Genomic DNA, 19,211 nt, shown 5'->3' on the forward strand with positions numbered 1-19,211 from the left:
AACTTCTGATGCCTAAAAGGTGTTGAAAAAACTCTTAAAAAGATGTCATGTTCGCCAAAACGAGATGGAAGAAATAATTTCTTATTTGATTTTGATATTAGATTTTTTTTTGGCATAAATCTTGTATCAAATTTTCAATTAGGATATGATGTGGAATATATGTACACAAAAATGGCAACTTGTTATAACTAATGGAAAAGTTACATCAAATATAAAAAGTAATGATTGAATAACATCAAATATAAAAAGTAAGGGGACTTACTAAAACAAAAAAGTAATAGGATCCAATGAAGCAAAAGGTAAAGGTAAAAGAACCTAAGGATGAGAAGTATTTACATATATACATATGATACCACTATTCCAAATTGAAGATGAATTTCCATGGAAGGCTCTTGGTGAACCTTAACTAGTGAAAAAGTAGGTCTTGTCCAGCTGAAATGTCATATTTCAGGTTCAACAGTATATCATTTACTTAAAGATTCATCAACCTAACAAAAACGAGATCGAGTGGAATCAAGTTAAGTCAGTGCCTAAACACTGAATTTCCAAAAGAACAATGCAAAGACGATGATGATGAGGATCTCCCAACTTACCAGTTACATATCCTTTTAAGAAGCTTTCAACATGTTGCATCTAACAACGATCTTTCGGAAATCATCAAAACTTATCTGAAAGGGCGTGTAGAGGGTCAATGATGAACAGAAGTAGTAATCTCATACATATATATATTCAGAATAAAAAAAAAGTACGGTGCAAAAGGTTTGAAAATGAGGTTGAAATTGCAAAATGGATATAAGTTCGTGATTTATTTTGCAATTACCCCTTTCTTTACACCACTTAAGCTCTCTAGCCACATCAAATTCATGAAGATCCTACTCACCTTTCGGCGGGTGCCAAAAAATTTATCCAGTAGATTTGCCTAGTTTGGGTATTAATTGGTCAAAGTCGAGAGTTAGGAGAGAACCAAAAAACAGTAATAGTCCGGGACATATTTGACAATTTAGCCTTTTCAATTTACATTCTCTTGATTAATTTTATTTACTCCACAATTTATCCCATGTCTAAACATAGTAACTAAATAACATTTGTTCAGGAATTATCAATCCATAAGACAGCGGAAAGATGTACTGACCTTTCCATCTCCATCACTATCAAAGCAATATATCATATCAGCTATCTCCTTTTCAGACCATGTAAAATCATGGGTGGCTGCTAGTCTCTGTACATCTCTGAGGGTGAGGGTCCCTTTCCCAGATTCTGTCGACATTTCAAGAAATCACACGTAAGCAATGATAGAGGAACCGAGAAGTTGGTAAAAATGAAACATTGTATTTTTTCCGAAATGCAAATCACTAGTTGATTTGTTGGATGATGTTTCTGCATATATCAATTGTAAAATTCTATGAATTTATAGCTCTTCCTATGACAGATGCTTTGATCGAGTTTTAGTAGAATCTGTTCTGTACTACACAAAGGACAAAAAAAATTCTTTACACACATATAAACTGAATAATCAAAGAATGAGTTTTTCATTACCATCAAACTGAAAGAAGTGTATAAGCATTTCATCTTCGTTCATTTGGACTCGGCTGGTTTTCTTCTGACAGAAGATGGCGTGTATAAGAATATGAGATTACATAAAATATAGTGAGAAGTGATACTATTCTTATCTTATTCAAATCACTAGCAACGAATAATACTAACCGGATTTCTTCCCTTCTTTCCTGAACCATCCTGAACAGACGGATTTTCTTTTCTTTTGTCATTTGCTGAAGGTGCAGGGTTCATAACATGAGCATCAAAAGTCTCAGTATCCTGTAGAGATAGTGCAATCGCCTGCAACACAAGATATATGTTGAAAATGCACACTGCGGTTACTCAGAAACCTCGAACATCCTATAAGCTTAGCACCTTATAACCAACACAAATTGAAGGAATGTAGGCTATATAAGAGGGGGGGGGGGGGAATCTTACCTGCATCAAGGCATCTTCATCGTCCACAAAATCTGTGTCAGGATTAATGGGGCCTCGCTTCTTAGGAGTAGTACTATTTTTCTTAATCTGGATCAAGACAAGACAAGTAGTAAATAAATGTCTAAATCACATCCAACATGCATTCTCAGTCATGATGCTACTAGCAGTACAGCCAGGCTTATAGATCGAACGGAGGGCAAATATATGGACTTGAGGGCGTATGCCAAAACAATCTTAGCCGAATAATATGATACTTGACACAGTAGGACAACTACATAATGCAAATTGCAATGGCATAACTTATTAGCTATTCAATACGATCTATTATGAATTAGATGTCCTAATCCTATCACAAAATAAAATCCATAATGCATCACATATTAAGTACATCCTCATTAATCTTTGGCATTTACATGGTCCAATTAAAATAAGCTGTAGTTAATGGTCTTCTACACACCACAAATGTAGACAAGAACAGGACCATTTTACTTTAAGTTCTTGCCCGGCGATATAGCAGAAACACCTTACTTTTCTAGACAAATATGACAAGTCTAATCTCACTGCTTACCATAGCCATAGAGATTAAACCCCCAACCAATGGCAGATCCGGGATTCTGGTTTAAGGGTGGGCATACATACAAATTCACTATTATTGCACATTTGAATTTTAATATAGCTTCTAAGCTTCAATGTACTTAATATTTTCCTATCAATACACATGTACACACATACGTTACAGAAATGTAAAAATACATACTAACTATTTCTTATATCAATATACTCGTACACACACGTTGCATAAATGTAAAAAATCATCTAAATCTACTGATATAGTAAAGTGTTTCTTCTGTAGAAGTTTGCCCACACTAGCCCTCCTTGGTTCTAACAACGTCTCCAACCGCAAGTAATAAAAAGGTAACCTAATCCTAACCAGCCCTGCTCTGCTCTCTCCAATAGCACCCAACCAAATCAATCCGCCCAACAACTTCAAAGCCAGATATCCTTCGACAAGCAAAAGATGATAAAGGACAAGAAGAATTAAACTATTACCATAAAAATGGGAAAAAGAGGTCTCCTCACCCTAAACTAGTTATGAACGCGACGACCAGGGTACACTTCTGCAAGTTCATTTTTCCTCATTCATCCCTACTTTCAACCAAAGCAAGCCACTGAAAGTTTTGGGACAAAAAGAAGTCTCACTTTCAACCTTGTTAGATAAGCAAGAACTCAGCTATACAACTGCATTTCAGCACTACACAGCACATTATCCCTCTAAACCAAGCATGACACATTCTCTAATTATAAATTAACCAACAATAAATCAACATGATACGGGAACATAAAAAAGCCACAAAGATTAAAATTTAAAAAAAAAAAAAAAAATACCGAAGCATAGGAGATCACTGAAGTTATATTCTGGAATATGAAATCATTCAAATCTTGTAAAATTATAAATACCTTGGTCTTCTTCGACGGTGAAAACTCCTCATCATCTTCATCCTCATCTTCTGAACAGCTCATTTCATCGTCTTCTTGAGTTGGATTATACTCCTCGTCTTCATCGACAATTTTCTTACTACCCTTTTTATCGTTATTCTTCTTCTGGGTTTTTAGAACAGATCCCGTGAAATTACTTGCCATTTTACGCAGCCCCAGAGCCTCCATTCTTCTATTATTCTCTTCAATTCTCTGCAATCTCTGCTTTTCATAGTTTGACATTTTCTCCTGACCTAAAGGTGTGCCTTTTTCGTCCGCCGTTTCATCATCGGTTTCCTCCTCCGTCGAAACTTTATCTTCGGATTCCGACTCTGGTAATTTGGATTTTGGCATTTTCCTGAATTGGAATTTGGATTATTGTGTGATGGGATTGCAATTTGCAATTGTTAGTGATTTAGGGTTTTGTTTACTGGAATGAAGAAACAGAAAGGCGGGAGTTTTGTATAAGTGTTTTTTGTTCATCATAAATTTTCTAACCATTTTGGATAAGTTATTGTTTGTTTGTTTTTTTACTGGTTCTGCAAAAACATTTTCGCTCTCTCTTTTTTTTTTGTTTTTTTTTTCGAGGGGAAACGAGAAGAAATATTATTGATCGCACGAACACATTTTCTCTTTAATGACTTTGAATTGCACCAATATGCACAAACAATTTAAATCATTAATTTTTTGCATTAATTTATTATTCATCAACAATGATTTTAAGAAAACAATATATTGGAAACAATATTCCACACACCATAGTGTATCTTTTATTTTTATTTTGATAATGAAAATAATCTACAATTTCTATCACCGTTCTTATATAGTAACACCCTGCAAATCATACATCAAAGGAACATCATATTTTAAATTAAATACGACAGACTTAACTAACAAAACGTAAGTGGAATTCAAATTTCAAACTTTTAATATGAAAAATGTTAAACTATATCTCTTTTTAAATTATTCGGGTTGAGCAAATGTATATCTTTCTTATTCTTTAATCAAATCCAACGTGTTATGCATACAATTTCTACTTTTACATATATACTGGGAGAAAGGATTCGTCCCTAAGGGACGTTAGATGATGTGAACTCCCGTATGTGAATCATGAGATCAAGAGTTTAAATTCATAATTTTTCTTTTTAAAATAAAGAAAGGGAGTGGGAGAGAGATCGAGAGAAAGATGAAAATGGTCCAATGAAAAATGTTATCTTTCGTGAGAATGAGAACTGATAATAAATAAATTAATAAAATTTATGAATTATGGACTCTACTGATATAAATAGAAGTATATTATAAATAAATCGAAACAATAAAAATAACAATGATCTTATAGACAGATGAAATATTAATTTCTTCATTATTCTCCTTTTTTTTCACAAAAAATAACACAATAAATATATTGTGGTATATAGATATGAAAACATGTGAAAAATAACCAAACATTGGGCGAATAAAATGTTGATGGAGCAGCTAACAAAACTACAAAGATGAGACCAAGTTTTCCGGCAGCCTAACTGGGACTATGTCCACGTGTCGGCTTCATTTTAGACAATCCACGCCCACGTGTCACGCTCGGCCGTTACCGGTCGTTACATCAATGTAACTAATGTCATTTTCAACATCTTATAAATTAAGGTTTTAGACTGAATTAATTTCTCTTTATTGCCTTTTCCCACTAAACCAAGGTTTTGTTTGGGTATCACATCGCCGGTTATATTTTCGTGTTAAATTTTGTATTCATAATAACCGAACCGATCACCTACCCACCGTGAGCAAGCATAACGTGTCCATCATTGATGTGACAATTTTAATTAGGAAAGATAATTAATAAATACCATAATATTGTACAAGTATTTTACTAACATAATTTTTATTGCACACAATGGGATTGTGTTACTATGTGAAAATAATGTCTGGATAAAAGAGTAAAAGAGGTTTGTGATAATAAACTTATATGCGGTAATTGATTTTACACAATAACAATTTTAATTTGCTCAAGGACCTCATCTAATTAATTAATTCCCCCGAAGATTTTCATTCAATATATATATATATATATATATATATATATATATATATATATATATATTTTTTTTTAATTTATATGGAAATCTAAATATATAAATCATGTCCTTGTCTAGTACTATTAAATTGTAAATTGTATTGCGTACCTTGCTTTAATTTTTTTTATTGAGTTGTACGTACATATATACATTGTTATTAATTGTTCATTAATTAAGCTAACAAGATGCACACTATAGTTAGTCGATGCATTTTGGCCATACATCATAAAAAATAAATACAATCTCTAATTGCAGTAAGATACATTTTGTTTTAAATTTTATGAATAAATTTGTACTTTTCATCAGTCAAAACAAATATTTGTGTATATATATATATTCAGGATAGTTTTATTTAAAAAAAATTAATTTCAAGGATAATTCACTATACTGACCTTTTTTGAGAGACACAACTAATTAATTAATTGCATAGAAATAACAAATAAAAACACACACACAAATCAAAATAGGGGTATATTAGATTTGCTTCCTAGCTAGATTAGCTTTATATATTAACTCCTCAAATACATTGAAATCAGCATACCCTTCCACCACTTGAAAGGATATATATACATCAAAAGCATAAACGAACATTTGACTTGTTTATTCAATTCATCATACATTCTAGCTTGTCTCTTATATATATGTATATATACATCAAATCAATTTCTTATTTCATTACACTAACATATCATTCATTAAAAAGGTTAATTAAAAAAAAAATATATAGTGTTTCATAGATACTACAATATAATCTAACTCTAATGTACTAAACATAAAATCTCACATGTAACAATAAAATAATAGATTATTACATTTGATGTATTTCCTCCGGCCACGATATCGTTTTCACTACTTTTGTCATTTTAGTTCGTCCACAACATCATTTTCACTTCCATTTATAATAATACGGTCCACAAACTCCACTCACAACAAAAGTGAAATTCGAACTCCACTCACAATAATATTCACTATTATCCGCCACTTTTTTAAAACCCGTATCGTCCGATATCGTGGACGGGGAGAGTATAATTTACTGCAATTAGACAGCTAGCATGCACCATTGACAATGAGTCAAGTTTCACAATCCCAGAGAGGTTCTCACTTTTTAATTAAATATTTTTTCAAAAAAAAAATGAAGGAATTTACCACATATCAAGAACTAGAAATCAGGAAACACAACACAATTTGCCACAAAACTTCACGCACAAAGACAAGCGAAATAAGGGAGAATTAATTCCTCGGTGCAAACAAATCCGACAGGCTCTTATTTTCTAGTTGTTCATGTTCTTTTTTTACACTTTTTTAGTTTTTTTACTATGAAAATATATTTTCGATCTTTTCGAGGGGAAAATATGGGAAAAATCTCTATTTTGGACTCTTTCAGCTGTCGAGATCATATATTAAGCAGAAGGGTTTGTGGTTTTTGCTGATCTTTCTCCATCACTTTGGGGTCCCAAAATTTTCCCATCTTCTTTTTTTTCCCTTTCTTTCTGCATGATCTAAAAGATTAATTAGACCAAATCTCCCACTTTTAGTGCTCCCTTTTCCCCCATTTTTTTCGGCTTTCACATTACTGGAAATTAAAATTGTTGGTTTTTATATATATCTGAGAAGTTTTTATCTGATTTTTATATTGCATCAAATTAAATGTCGACCATTATTGCTCTACTTTTTCTATTTCTTTCTCTTCACTCATGCAATGCTACAGTTATTGCTGTGGCTAACAATGATCCTACTGAGGAGTTTCTGCACTACTCCATCACCAAGGTATCTCTCTCTCATGAGGGGAGGGGGCTTCAGCCCCCACCAATTAATCACTTTTTCTATTATTATAAAATTGTCAAATTAATTATCGATTTTTGTGTGATTTTTTATTTTTTTTCTGCAAATGAAAGTGTAACTCATATGTATTATGTGCAGGTGAATGGCGGCGAGGGGCGTCGTGTTTTGAGAGAAAAATCAGAGAGTTTGAATCATGTTGGAAAAGATTCAATTTCCAAGAGGACTTTTAGGGTTCCTCAAAATAAAAGAGGAGAAGATGAAGAAGTTGCAGGTTTCAACCTCGATTATTTGCCTCCCAAGACTCATCCCCCCTCTCATAATTAAATCTTCTTTTTCTTTTTCTTTTTTGTATATTGGAGAATGCTAATATATTTTTGAAGAAATCAATGAGAATTTTTTTCATTTCCGAAATCCGAGCTAGCTTTGATCATGTTTTACTACTTCAATTCGGAGATTAATTTTATGAAGAAATAATTAATTGCATGTATATATATATACCAATGCATGCAATTTGATGTCTTTCTTCATAATTCACTATAACCATTTCATGCTTCATTTTACATTCTACCCAACTACTCTCTACCAACATCTAACTAGTGGTAGTGGGTCCAATCCCCTCCAAAAGGAAAAAAAGTGGGTTCATATATGTTTTTTTTTTTCACCAACAAAAAATCCTATATATTATAAAAAACTGTAATAAATATCAATAATAGTACCAAATATCAAATTAACAATATTCCTCAAATCCAACAGCAATACAATATTCAATAAATCCATATACTAATATACAAAACCGATCACCTACCCACCGTGGGCAAGAATAACGTGACCACCACTGATGTGGCAATGTTAATTAGGAAAGAGAATCAATAAATCTTACTCTAATTAAAATTATCTTACTCTAATTACAATTGCCACATCAGTGGTGGGCACGTTATTCTTGCCCACGGTGGGTAGGTGATCGGTTCTGTACTAATATATCCATCAAATCAATCGCTACCTGCAGATATATGGAAATATTTTTGGTCTAATAAAGAATAATATGTTCAAAGATATGATATTTTATAATTGTGTGCCGGTCACCTAGAACTTAATATAATCAGCTCATTTTGCTCAAAATTTATAAGACGCAAACATGATTACTTACCAAGATACATACCTGCACATGGAATAATATTAGAATAACACATTTAATAAGGCGTCAAAATAAATAATTTCTCTTAGTTACTTAAGTTTGGCTCAGATCCAGTGTGTGCATGTGTTGTGTTCTTGGGTCAGTGCTTTTTATGTGACATTTATTTTTATAATTAAAATATAATTATATATTTTTATATTTATTATTTAATAAAATATAAATTAAATAAAATTAATTTAAATAATAAAAATTATCTAAAACCTAAAAATATTTTAAAATTTCAATCTACTTTAATAAAAATAATATTAAAGGTTTCCCAAGTGATAGTGAGCTTCCCACATCAAGAGTTAGGGAGCATTTTTATTTTTATTTTGATAAATTATATAATTAAATAAATCGCACGACGATGCACTCGAACTCAGGACCTTAGGCCTTGGATCTTAATCATCTATCGTTAGGCCAATACAACTTGAATTGAGCATTTTAGTATACAATATATATAATTGTATAAATACGTGATTAATTAATTAATAAGATTTCATACGAAGCAATGTGCAGGGACACGATCCTAGACATGTCAATTAATTATATATAATTAATCTCTAGAAATTTAATTGTATAATCTCTAGAAATTTGATGAGAATCATTTGCGTCTAGATTTAATTTTTTTTATTGAAATAGAAGTAAGAGTATCATTCAAACCATGTCGTCAATTACAAAAGGCCCTAACCATCTAGGGAAACTCTCCGTCCAACAGCACGAACTATCAAGAGTTCTTGCAAATTGTGCAAGACAATGTGCGGCTCTATTGGCCGAGCGATACATGTGGCAAACCCGGAGGAGGAAATTCTTGCGAGCCACCCCAAGGATGTCACAAACGTCATCAGGCAGGTACGTCTTGTCTTCCTCGGGCGTCGCCATAGCACGAGCCGCGAGTAAAGAATCAGTGAAAAGCCTACCCCAGCTCGAGTTCAAAGCATGCCAAAATCCCATGCACAATGGCCATAATCTCTGCCATCATCACACTTGAGGAGGCTTTCGTTTTCTTTGAGTTGGCATTGCAAACACGCCCCTCGTGGTCTCTCACAATGATCCCAACACCAAAACACCCCTTCTCTTCGTCAAAAATCGCATCCACGTAAGAAAGAGCTCTCAGTAGTAGGAGTTGAGATTTTCTCTCACTAGAGAGAAGGCTCTGCCTTCTCTCTAGACTCCTCACTCTCGCTCTCTCTCTAACTTCCGCCGGAGGATACCTCCTCCATCACTTGCGGTTGTTACCTCCCTTCACTCTTAGGGATGGAGTTTATCTTTGGAATCGATTTATGGCATAACAGTTCTCTCCCTCTTCGATGGAAGCTATTCTGCCTGCTTGGTCTCCGTCCGGGTGGATGCTCCTTGCCGTTGGAAGTGCGATTTTGGATATCTGGCCGACCCTCATTCTTTCACACTTCAGCGTTGATTCTTATTCCCTGGAGGTATGCTTATCCGCTGGGTTTGCTGTCTCCTTCCTCACCTTCCTCCGGCCGGTCAGCTCCTTCCAGATGGGTTCCTCTCGGTGGATGTGCTTCAGAGTTCCGGCAGACCCTTATTCCTCCATCTTTCCGCGGTAAACCTTACGCGGAGATGGCTGCTTCACTTGCGGGTCTGCCCTCTCCCTCATCGTTGATTGTTTGAGGTAATTGCTCTTTGCCGGAAATCATTTGAATTTGCAGAAGATTGAAAAAGCTGGAGTTCACTTATCCAGCAGTTTGTTCGAAAGTTCAGTGAATGTAAGGTTGAAACTTTTTTCGGTGGTGGTTTCTCCCACCTGTTTGGTTCTCTTCCGGCTGGTTGTTTCGTGCTTATGATGGTGTTTGTGGGAGCGCCGGCAGACCCTCCATTCTTCATCCTCTAGCGGTTCTCGCCGGAGGTAAGCTTATTATTTGGGTCTGCCCCCTCCTTCATCACCCTTCATCCGCCTGTTTTGCTACTTGCCAAGGGTTCCTTTCGGTGGGAGTGTTCCTCCTCCACCCATCGATTCATGTGGTCTTCACGTTTAAGGCATATCACGTGTTCTCTCTTTCCGATGGAGGCTCTCCCGCCTGTTTAGTTTTCATCCGGCTGTTAGCTTCTTGCAGATGGTAGTGTGTTTTGGGTTCGCAGGTACACCTTCCATCCTTCATCCTCTCGCTGTGTAACGTCACCACGGAGGTATGCTTATTTTGGGTCTTCCCTCTCCCTCTTCGCCGTCATCTACTTGGTTGCTTCTCGTCGATGGTTTCTACTCGGTGGTAGAGCATATGAGTTCAGGCTGTGCTCCCCACTTTTTCATCCCTCCCGTGGTAATAATTCACGCCGGAGGGACCAAGCTTAGCTTTCGGGGCTGCCGTCTCGCTTCATCTATATTGTAGAGTTTAATTGCTCTTTGCCGATTATCCACAAAGGGTTTGCAGAAGACTGAAAAATGGTAAAATTCTGGCAGTTCGTTCGAAAGTTCCGGTTGCATTTTCACCGGATAAGTCATGTTCTACATACTAGCCTGGGCCTTCCTTCTTTCCGACGTAATTCCCACCGGCAATGGGTGGTCGGAACTCTCTCCAACAGCAGCAGACAACGAAATCAATGCATTGATTTCAAAATTCAAAAAGGGACGGCTGTGGGCCAGCAGATTTGAATTTCTTTACCTTCATTAGTCAAAAAGGGGCCGACAAAGTGAACAATAGCAGACAAGAAATTCATGCTTTTTTCAAAAGTGGGCGGCTATGGGTGCTAGCACACTTAGCACTCAATTTGTCCGAAATTGTGGGCTAATGTTGGACGGCAACAATCAAAATTTCAAAGAATTGGCAGCTTGTACATCAATGTGCCTTATGGTACACGTGGGCAACTTTTGTTCGGCTGAAAATCTTATGGAAACTACCCCAGCAATGTACATGATCGAAATCCACACAGTGCGCGCGATACTCACTCGCTCGGCCGTCGGGCCATATCCCATGCGGCACTTTTGTTACGTGTGTTTGGAAGAAAGAGCTCTCAGTGCCTTTGCGACAATACTTTGCACCACCACCACGTGGACTGCCTTTGCGACAATACTTGGCAACCACATCGACAGATGGCACCTTTGAGACCCACACAGTGCGCGCGTACTACCCTTGCTCGGCCATCGGGCCATATTTTGTGCGGCACGTTTGATACTCATGTTTTATTTTGTAAACTTCATGTATCTTGTAATGGCACCGCCCAAATGCAAAGGGTGTGTCAAGTATGTACTTTGCTATCTTTCTTAGGATTAGCATTCACGTTTTCTTGGTCCCTTGTTCTCACTTGAGACTTGGCGACTTGTACCACCTTGGGTATGCCCAAGTTTACTTTGTAACTTTTTTTCCTTTATTTATATATATGAGAAAATTTCATCAAAAAAAAAAAATCGCATCCACGTCAACCCGAAAGATGCCTGGCCTGGGCGGAAACCATTTGTTCTTCCCAAGCTCAACCCCAAGGAGAGCCTCAGCCCTGAAAGTCGGCTGTGCTATTTTATAGTATTATTTTGATAGTATATATATTTGAAGTGATATTGAACTCAATTAATTATTATTTTTTTATTGCAATAATATATATACTAGTATTCCATAATTTTTTATTTGATCTAAGTCTTATAAAATGTCATGGGATCGAAGATTTTAGAAAAGTAAAATACCAAATTAACAGTAAAATTTCGTAGCTCTGGTCAATAATGTATGGAAAAAAAACAAATCGCTAGTTGAGTGTCAAATACGGAACATCTTTTTTGACTTATCTGTCACAAGACATTGAAATCGATCCTTATCAAAATAGATTTGGCACAATTAATTTAATTTGTGCTATCATTGAACAAACCAGAATTCTTCAATGCCTCCTACCGATCTCACCGCCGGCCCCACGGCCGTCGACCACCTCACCGCGCCGCCACACAACGTGGCGGTGATTGGCGCCGGCGTGGCGGGGCTCGCGGCGGCGCGGGCCCTCAAAGCAGAAGGCCACCGCGTCGTTGTTTACGAGAAATCGGACAGACTCGGCGGCACCTGGGCTTACGACCCGCGAGTCGAGTCCGACCCGTTGAGCCTCGACCCGAATAGGGAGATCGTACACGGCAGCCTCTACCAATCGCTGCGCTCCAATCTCCCCCGGCAGATCTTGGGCTTCTCGGACTATCCGTTTTCCACCAAGACAAATCGGGACCCGAGAACCTTTCCGGGTCACCAAGAGGTGCTCCAGTTCTTGAATGAGTTCGCCGCCGAGTTCGGACTCGTTGAGTCGATACGGTTCGGCACCGAGGTCGTCCGAGTGGAGCGAGACGATCTGGAGAACGACCGTTGGGTCGTCGAGTCGAGACATCAAGAAACGAACTTGAACGAGCTTTTTACCGCCGTTGTAATTTGCAACGGACATCATACGGTACCAAAAGTAGCAGATTTTCGAGGTACTACTATAAATTTAGTTACCACTTACGGATTTGTATTTTTATCTATTAGAATAATGTTATTGTTATTTAAATTATCAAGGGAATCAATTAGTAATCGGATAAAATTTTATCTGACTTAAATTGTTCTAGGCAGAGAAAAGTGGCCCGGTAAGCAGATCCACAGTCACAATTATAGGGTACCCGACCCATTTGAAGATCTGGTAAATCATTGGATTTTATTTAATCGTTTTTCTTATTCCAATTAAAGAAAAATAAATAATTCATTTTCTAATTTCTTATGATTTAGATTGTGGTGGTGATTGGCGACGGGCCGAGCGGGACGGAAATTTCACTTGAAATTGCGGCCGTCGCCAAGCAAGTTCATCTCTCCTCAAGATCGTCCGAAGTTCGAGTCTCAAAGATGGATTATGGGGATAATATGTGGCAACATTCAAAAGTAAATTAAAATTAATGAACTTATTTTTCAGCGAGCTTATAAGTTGGTAGAACTTATTTTTGTCAAATATTTTGCAACAGTTTATAAGCTGTTTTAAAAAGCTATACGCTCATCCAAACACCATCTTAGTATACCCATCTCTCATATTTCACTAATCTAAATTGAATTATTAAAATATTTGAATTTTGACATCGGAACGATAATTTTTTCAACAAATAGATTCGTTTTAGTGGAATGAATTATATTTTTCATATCAAGATTAACTATGCAGATTGATCATGCAAATGAAAACGGAGAAGTAGTTTTCGAAGATGGTGATGTCGTTCATGCAGATATCATCCTCCATTGCACCGGGTACGCTTTTAAATACAAAATATTATCTAAGTAAATTAAATTGAGATTAAGAGATCGAATTATAATGATTTGAATTAGATCTAGATCTCCTTATTTTGCAAAAAATAATCCGTGAATATTTTCCCATTAAAAAAAAAATTGCTAGGTTTTTGTATAGTTTTCCATTCTTGAAAACCGAAGGCATAAGTGTGGAAGAAGGCCGTGTTGGCTACCTCTACAAGCATATATTTCCTCCAAAGCTTGGCCCAAATCTTTCTTTTCTTGGACTCCCATATATGGTAATTAGTCTTCTCCTCCTTCCCATCACTTTTCACACACAACACACATTACTACTACTTCAAACAAATTAATGAATGAACTATATATATATATATATATATATATATATATATATATCATTTGTCACATATATATGCAGACTCTTGTATTTCAAATGATAGACTTCCAAGCAAAGTGGGTGGCGCACGTTTTATCCGGTAAGGCGCGCCTTCCATCGGAGGAGGAGATGGAGGCGGACGTGCGGCAACACTACCAAAGCATGGAGGAGAAAGGGATCCCTAAGTACCACACTCATTCACTCCACTTTGAGGTAAATTTTGCCACAATGTTTTAAGTTTTTTACTTTGTACATATCTGAGAAGAGAAATGATCCGGCGGAAATGTTATCTTTCGTGTGAATGCGAATTGATATGAATAAATCAGTAAAATTAATGAATATAAGCTTCTTGTACTGCACGAAAATTATTCAAATCTGGGTTAAATTTGAACCTTCGAGGGAGCGAAAACTTCACTATGTTATCTGAATAAATTATTCATGCATGGATTACATAAACAACTTATTCATAGATTTATATTAAGTATTCACATTTGTCACGAAAAATAGCATTTCACTATAACCTACCTCTATTCGTAATTTTTTTTTTTGTCAATAGTTGGATTACTTGGATTGGCTAGCTAATCAAGTTGGAGCAAAAGGAGTTGATGAAAGCGCACGGTTGGTATTGAAAAGTTATTTGAAATTCTTTATTGGAAGGGACAAATGGAGGCAAAAAGATTGGGAACCTACCAATTTGATGTAGTTAAATAATGTGATAATGAGATCCAACAGTGGATGGGTATATACACGGCACGACCAGCTCGCATTCAAGAATTCTTCAGTATATTTTCTTCATTTTGGAATGATAAAAAAACCAGATCTTTGCTGTTGTCGACTTGGGTTTGTACTATTTGGATTTTATGGAAGAAGAGAAACGAGAAACGTTTTGAAAAGAAAGAGCGGGCTGCAAACTCCATTGTTTTGGAGATCAAAATTAGGCTATGGTGCTGGAATAAGGTGTTTAGAATTGTGGACAAAGAGCTTGATGTTCAAGCTTGGTGCGCCTCTGACCTCATTAACTTCTTGTTGTAAGAGCATCAACAACGGCGGGTGCAATGGCGGGATCGAACCCGGTCTATCGCACCCACCACCGTTGCCGCACCCGGGTGCAATGGAGGTGGAGCAAGCGGCCGCACCGAGTGCAAAGGAGGGGCGGTGGCAACACGCGCCCCTTTTCAAGCAAAAAAAATAGCAAAATTGAAAAAACAAATTTTAAAATTGAAAAAATCGGCAGAAGCCGTTTTTTTCTTCCCGTTGAGCAACATACGCTAGATTTTTAGGATTTTTTATTTTATGTTTGTTTTAATTTAAGTAATTTAGGATTTTAATTTTTTGTATTGCAACTTTAATTCAATCAATGTAGGATTTAAATTTGAATTCAGTGAAATTTTAATTTATCAAGTATTGTAAATTTAAAATTAAAACTAGAATAAAACTATATCAAAAATAAAATTAAATCAATTGCACCTAAGTGGGTGTAATACCATTGCTGGAATGAGTGCACGGTTGTTGATGCTCTAAGCTTGCAATCATGGTATCTCTGGTACCATTGATCTCTTTTTCTATATTATTACTTTTTCTGATAAAGAAAAAATAGGCAAAAGTGCCCATTTTTTATGGTGAAAATTTAAAAAAACATTAGTTTTATTGCATACATAAAAAAATAATTTCGGTTCATTTTTCAACCGAAACTGACTGAATGCTCACACCATAGTGAAAATAATGACTTATTTAATTAGATGTTCCACTTTCATACTCCTCAAATAGACTCTTATCTATCTATTTTCCATATTATACCCAAATTATGCAATTAAAGTTACACACGGTTCTCTCATTGCAAAAAAAAAAAAAACTAAAAAAAAAGTTTCATATGTTAAAACGAGTCAGAACCCAAAGAAGACATATTTTTTGCAACAACAATTATATGAATAAGATTCCACATACATGTTTGTTACACACAAAATTTAATTTTTACCCAAGGTAAATTCTACTCAAAATTCCCCCTGCCAGCATCAGTATTTGTATCAACTACAAAAATTTGAAGGTCAAGTTTTCACCTTAAGTTGGGTAAAAAAAACAGAAGTCAAATACCTATTCTGCCCCCAAAATCCACACGCTCAAGAGAGTGGAGAACGGTGAGGCGTGCCCTTCCTCCGGTTCATAACGAAAACCGGAGCGCAAGCCGGTCTGAACATGGACCGGACTCCGGGCAGATGATTACTCCTTTTCTTCCTCGTTATATCAGTAGTAATAAGAAGGCCACGGTGTTCACCCAACCCGGACTCCGCCCTCACTGAACCGGAAAGTTCCAAAACCGAGTCAGGTGTCAACTGGCCATCGTCCAAACCCGGTTCACGAAAGCGAGGAAAGTTGCAGCTGCGAAGAACCAGTGAAAGCTTCCTCTCATTTCTCCGCAGATGTTGAAGCTGTCGATAAAATAACCAAAACCCATCAAAAATAAAATACAATAAAACCTCTCTCTCTCTCTCTCTCTCTCTCTCTCTACCTTGCAATAGAGACAGCAGAAGATATATGAGTCTTGCAAATTTTTGTCGCAGTTTACGCAAAAGCTGCTGCAAGCTTTACTCGGCCTCGTCGGCGGCCTCCGATTCAAGAACACTACTTTTGCATTGTTAGTTATATAATGCTGCACAAAAAATTTTAAAAAAAAAACTAAGATAATTAATATCTTGAAATTAAATCAGAAATGATGGTTGAATTTGAGATGCTTACTTGCACTTGAGCACAGTCCATCAATTTCTCTGCTTCTCTAATCCTTATCACATCATGATACATGTATCTCCTTATCTGATCACAAATCAACCAAATATTGAATCATTTTCTTGAAATGCAGAGAGAGATAGAGGGAGAGAGAGGGGACCTGCAGGAGGCGGTGAGAGCGGTGACGAGCGAAGCAGAAGGGGCAAATGCCGGCGCAGCAATCAAAGCAAAAAACATTCTTTTCGTTTTTCTTGTGATCCTCGTGAATTATGCAGGCGTTGAAGAATTTCTCGGTGAGAAGAGCAGACAGCCACTCTGGGATCTCTGGATCATCCAACTGCATGCCACAAATCAAACTCAATCATTTCAAATCAAGAAAAAACATAACTGCTAGAGAGAGAGAGAGAGAATACCATGGCTTGCAGTAGTTGATGAAAATGGAGAGGGAAGAGCAACATATAGAGAGAAGCAAGAAAAGAGGAAGGGAGGCCTGCAAATGGTGTGGGATCTGATACTGGGTGTTGGTGCTGCCACCAATGGAGCAGCAGCAGCAGCTCATTTAATGTTTCTAACGCAGCTTTTTATCTCTCCTGATTTTGTTGCACACAACAGGACATTACCTGCGCATATTTTTGCTTCCGTCCAACGTTGTTTGTTTCTTTCTTTCTGGATAATTCAATTATTTATTTATTTATTTAAATCCACCCTTTTTAATTGTTTTAGCCATCTCAAGCGCCGTTACACTCAGTTTTATTCATAGACTACGCTCTAGACTGATTGCTAACTTTTTCAATTTTCAATAAGATTGTATTACTCCTCTCAGGAAAAAAAATAAAATTGTAGTATTAATTATTACTACAAAGTAGTATTTATTTACGTGATACGTCGGAATTGGATGATACCAGAACTAATTTATGTATGTCTACATCTACAGAATAGATATTGAAATTTTATACTCTTTTTTATGTGTTAGAAATTAAAATAAGTATTTATTTCTTTTATCTATGCGTTATATATATATATACAATCATTGTTCTAGCCGAAGATGCAATTTAAATTCTCTAAGGATAATTGATATGTGGAAATACTAAAGGAGCATTTATTTTGCATTATTGATAAACATAAACTAATTATTTATCTCTAGTCACTAGCTCATCTACTTTATCACTGGTCCAATTTTCAATGTATAATTATGTATATATATAAATCGTGTATCAACATTGTCAAAAACTAAAATCCAACAGACAAATACTCGAGATACAAAAAATATTTATTTATTTTCTAAAAACACATTGTTAAAAAGAATATGAAAAAATTGGGTAAAATCCTCAAATCAATTATAGCTTCTTTTTTTTCCCCCTAAATATATTATATAATTCAAAATGCCTTATTTTGCATAATCTATTTTAAAATGTTTGAATAGAATCATTATCTATTTTGAGATAGGTTGACATTTTCTAGGACCATCTCATCACTGGTAGATTTGTCTTTGTAATTTTTTGGGAACAAACGAAATTTGAGTTTTTTCACGGAAAAATGCAAGAAAACCAAATGAAAGGAGAAGATGATTTTACTTCAAAAAGGAAAGTGTGTATATATGTATGTGTGTAAAATTAAATGTGCTTTTCTCAAATACAGACAAACTGCAGGTTTACAATATGGCCATCACTCACACTTACTCTCTAGTTTCGATAAACACATATACATATACTTGAATAAATACTTAATTTGTAAATTAATTCCTCACCGTTTATGGAATATTGTAATTATACACTACTTTTTAAATATTTCATAATAATATTAATACAATTTTTTCACCAAATATTTATTCATGCAAGTCTTGGGCCCAAGCCCACTGTCAAATCTCTCTCTCCTTTTTTTTTGAAGTGCATAGCCCCTATCATATTTGATAATTAAATAAAAAACATCTCTCAAAAAAAAAAAAAAATTACCCATCTAGAATCTGAAGAGAAATTGCACCATCATGGTTGTTTTCATTATTGCCTGCTTCAAAGTAAAATGACCCTTAAATAAGGCCGAAATTTCCCTATTTGAATACATATTGGCATAATCTGTTGTTTGTGTTCTATTCCTACCTATCTATATATTGATTTTGGTTGTGTTACATAATTCTTAAATTGAAGTACTATTATCGAGAAACAAAAATTACTTATTTTACTAATCGAGGAAAATAAGAAAAGAAGAAACATGGGCTACGAATAGAATTACCTTGGATTGGTGTTCATGATTAAGCCTGAGGCCCATATACACTAAATGGGCTAGTTTGACCCAAGAGCCTAATTTCCATGCATTATGAATTTATGATTCTATTTCATACTGTATCTTTCAGCCTAGATTTATTTTAGGGTTGCATTTTATTTGATGGAAAATTAGGAGTGAAAAATATATATTTTTATCTTTTTTTTCGCTCATTTCACATGTTTTCT

At 35.7% G+C, this 19,211-nt stretch overlaps 3 protein-coding genes across 5 annotated transcripts; 2 read left to right on the forward strand and 1 right to left on the reverse strand.

The window, feature by feature from the left end:
* Nucleotides 1-162: 162 nt before the first annotated feature.
* Nucleotides 163-3,969, reverse strand: LOC131020633 (uncharacterized). Of its 3 annotated transcripts, none has more exons than XM_057949575.1 (7): nucleotides 3,433-3,969; nucleotides 1,975-2,061; nucleotides 1,705-1,836; nucleotides 1,537-1,597; nucleotides 1,133-1,257; nucleotides 594-668; nucleotides 163-488 (listed from the first exon to the last, which is right to left on the reverse strand). In XM_057949575.1, exons 1-6 carry the CDS (start codon nucleotides 3,802-3,804, stop codon nucleotides 609-611), a joined length of 837 nt encoding a protein of 278 aa, XP_057805558.1. In that variant the 5' UTR covers nucleotides 3,805-3,969; the 3' UTR covers nucleotides 163-488; nucleotides 594-608. The 3 variants fall into 3 exon arrangements, with proteins under 3 accessions (XP_057805558.1, XP_057805557.1, XP_057805556.1); XM_057949574.1 differs by having other exon boundaries at nucleotides 163-432; nucleotides 1,537-1,600; nucleotides 3,433-3,968; XM_057949573.1 differs by having other exon boundaries at nucleotides 1,537-1,600; nucleotides 3,433-3,968.
* Nucleotides 3,970-6,678: 2,709 nt separating this feature from the next.
* LOC131020637 (root meristem growth factor 10-like) lies at nucleotides 6,679-7,688 on the forward strand. The gene is made up of 2 exons (XM_057949580.1): nucleotides 6,679-7,286; nucleotides 7,440-7,688. The coding sequence occupies exons 1-2, from the start codon at nucleotides 7,167-7,169 to the stop codon at nucleotides 7,623-7,625; spliced, it is 306 nt and encodes a 101-aa protein (XP_057805563.1). The 5' UTR covers nucleotides 6,679-7,166; the 3' UTR covers nucleotides 7,626-7,688.
* A 4,530-nt stretch (nucleotides 7,689-12,218) lies between these two features.
* On the forward strand, nucleotides 12,219-15,444 carry LOC131020628 (flavin-containing monooxygenase FMO GS-OX5-like). The gene is made up of 7 exons (XM_057949561.1): nucleotides 12,219-12,874; nucleotides 13,007-13,077; nucleotides 13,164-13,313; nucleotides 13,585-13,667; nucleotides 13,813-13,945; nucleotides 14,086-14,256; nucleotides 14,600-15,444. The coding sequence occupies exons 1-7, from the start codon at nucleotides 12,304-12,306 to the stop codon at nucleotides 14,744-14,746; spliced, it is 1,326 nt and encodes a 441-aa protein (XP_057805544.1). The 5' UTR covers nucleotides 12,219-12,303; the 3' UTR covers nucleotides 14,747-15,444.
* The last annotated feature ends 3,767 nt before the right edge of the window (nucleotides 15,445-19,211 follow it).

The sequence above is a fragment of the Salvia miltiorrhiza genome, chromosome 4 (genome assembly GCF_028751815.1).
Source record: "Salvia miltiorrhiza cultivar Shanhuang (shh) chromosome 4, IMPLAD_Smil_shh, whole genome shotgun sequence".
Classification (NCBI taxonomy): domain Eukaryota; kingdom Viridiplantae; phylum Streptophyta; class Magnoliopsida; order Lamiales; family Lamiaceae; genus Salvia; species Salvia miltiorrhiza.

Excerpts from the sequence above, each read along its gene's own strand:
- LOC131020633 (XM_057949574.1), bottom strand. The coding sequence starts at position 3,804 with ATGCCAAAATCCAAATTACCAGAGTCGGAATCCGAAGATAAAGTTTCG. Across the intron at positions 1,837-1,974 it reads ATGAAGATGCCTTGATGCAG|GCGATTGCACTATCTCTACA; the intron begins GTAAGATTCCCC and ends CTTGTGTTGCAG. Across the intron at positions 1,601-1,704 it reads GAAAGAAGGGAAGAAATCCG|AAGAAAACCAGCCGAGTCCA; the intron begins GTTAGTATTATT and ends ATCTTCTGTCAG.
- LOC131020637 (XM_057949580.1), top strand. The coding sequence starts at position 7,167 with ATGTCGACCATTATTGCTCTACTTTTTCTATTTCTTTCTCTTCACTCA. Across the intron at positions 7,287-7,439 it reads TGCACTACTCCATCACCAAG|GTGAATGGCGGCGAGGGGCG; the intron begins GTATCTCTCTCT and ends TATTATGTGCAG.
- LOC131020628 (XM_057949561.1), top strand. The coding sequence starts at position 12,304 with ATGCCTCCTACCGATCTCACCGCCGGCCCCACGGCCGTCGACCACCTC. Across the intron at positions 12,875-13,006 it reads AAAAGTAGCAGATTTTCGAG|GCAGAGAAAAGTGGCCCGGT; the intron begins GTACTACTATAA and ends AAATTGTTCTAG. Across the intron at positions 13,668-13,812 it reads ATCATCCTCCATTGCACCGG|GTTTTTGTATAGTTTTCCAT; the intron begins GTACGCTTTTAA and ends AAAAATTGCTAG.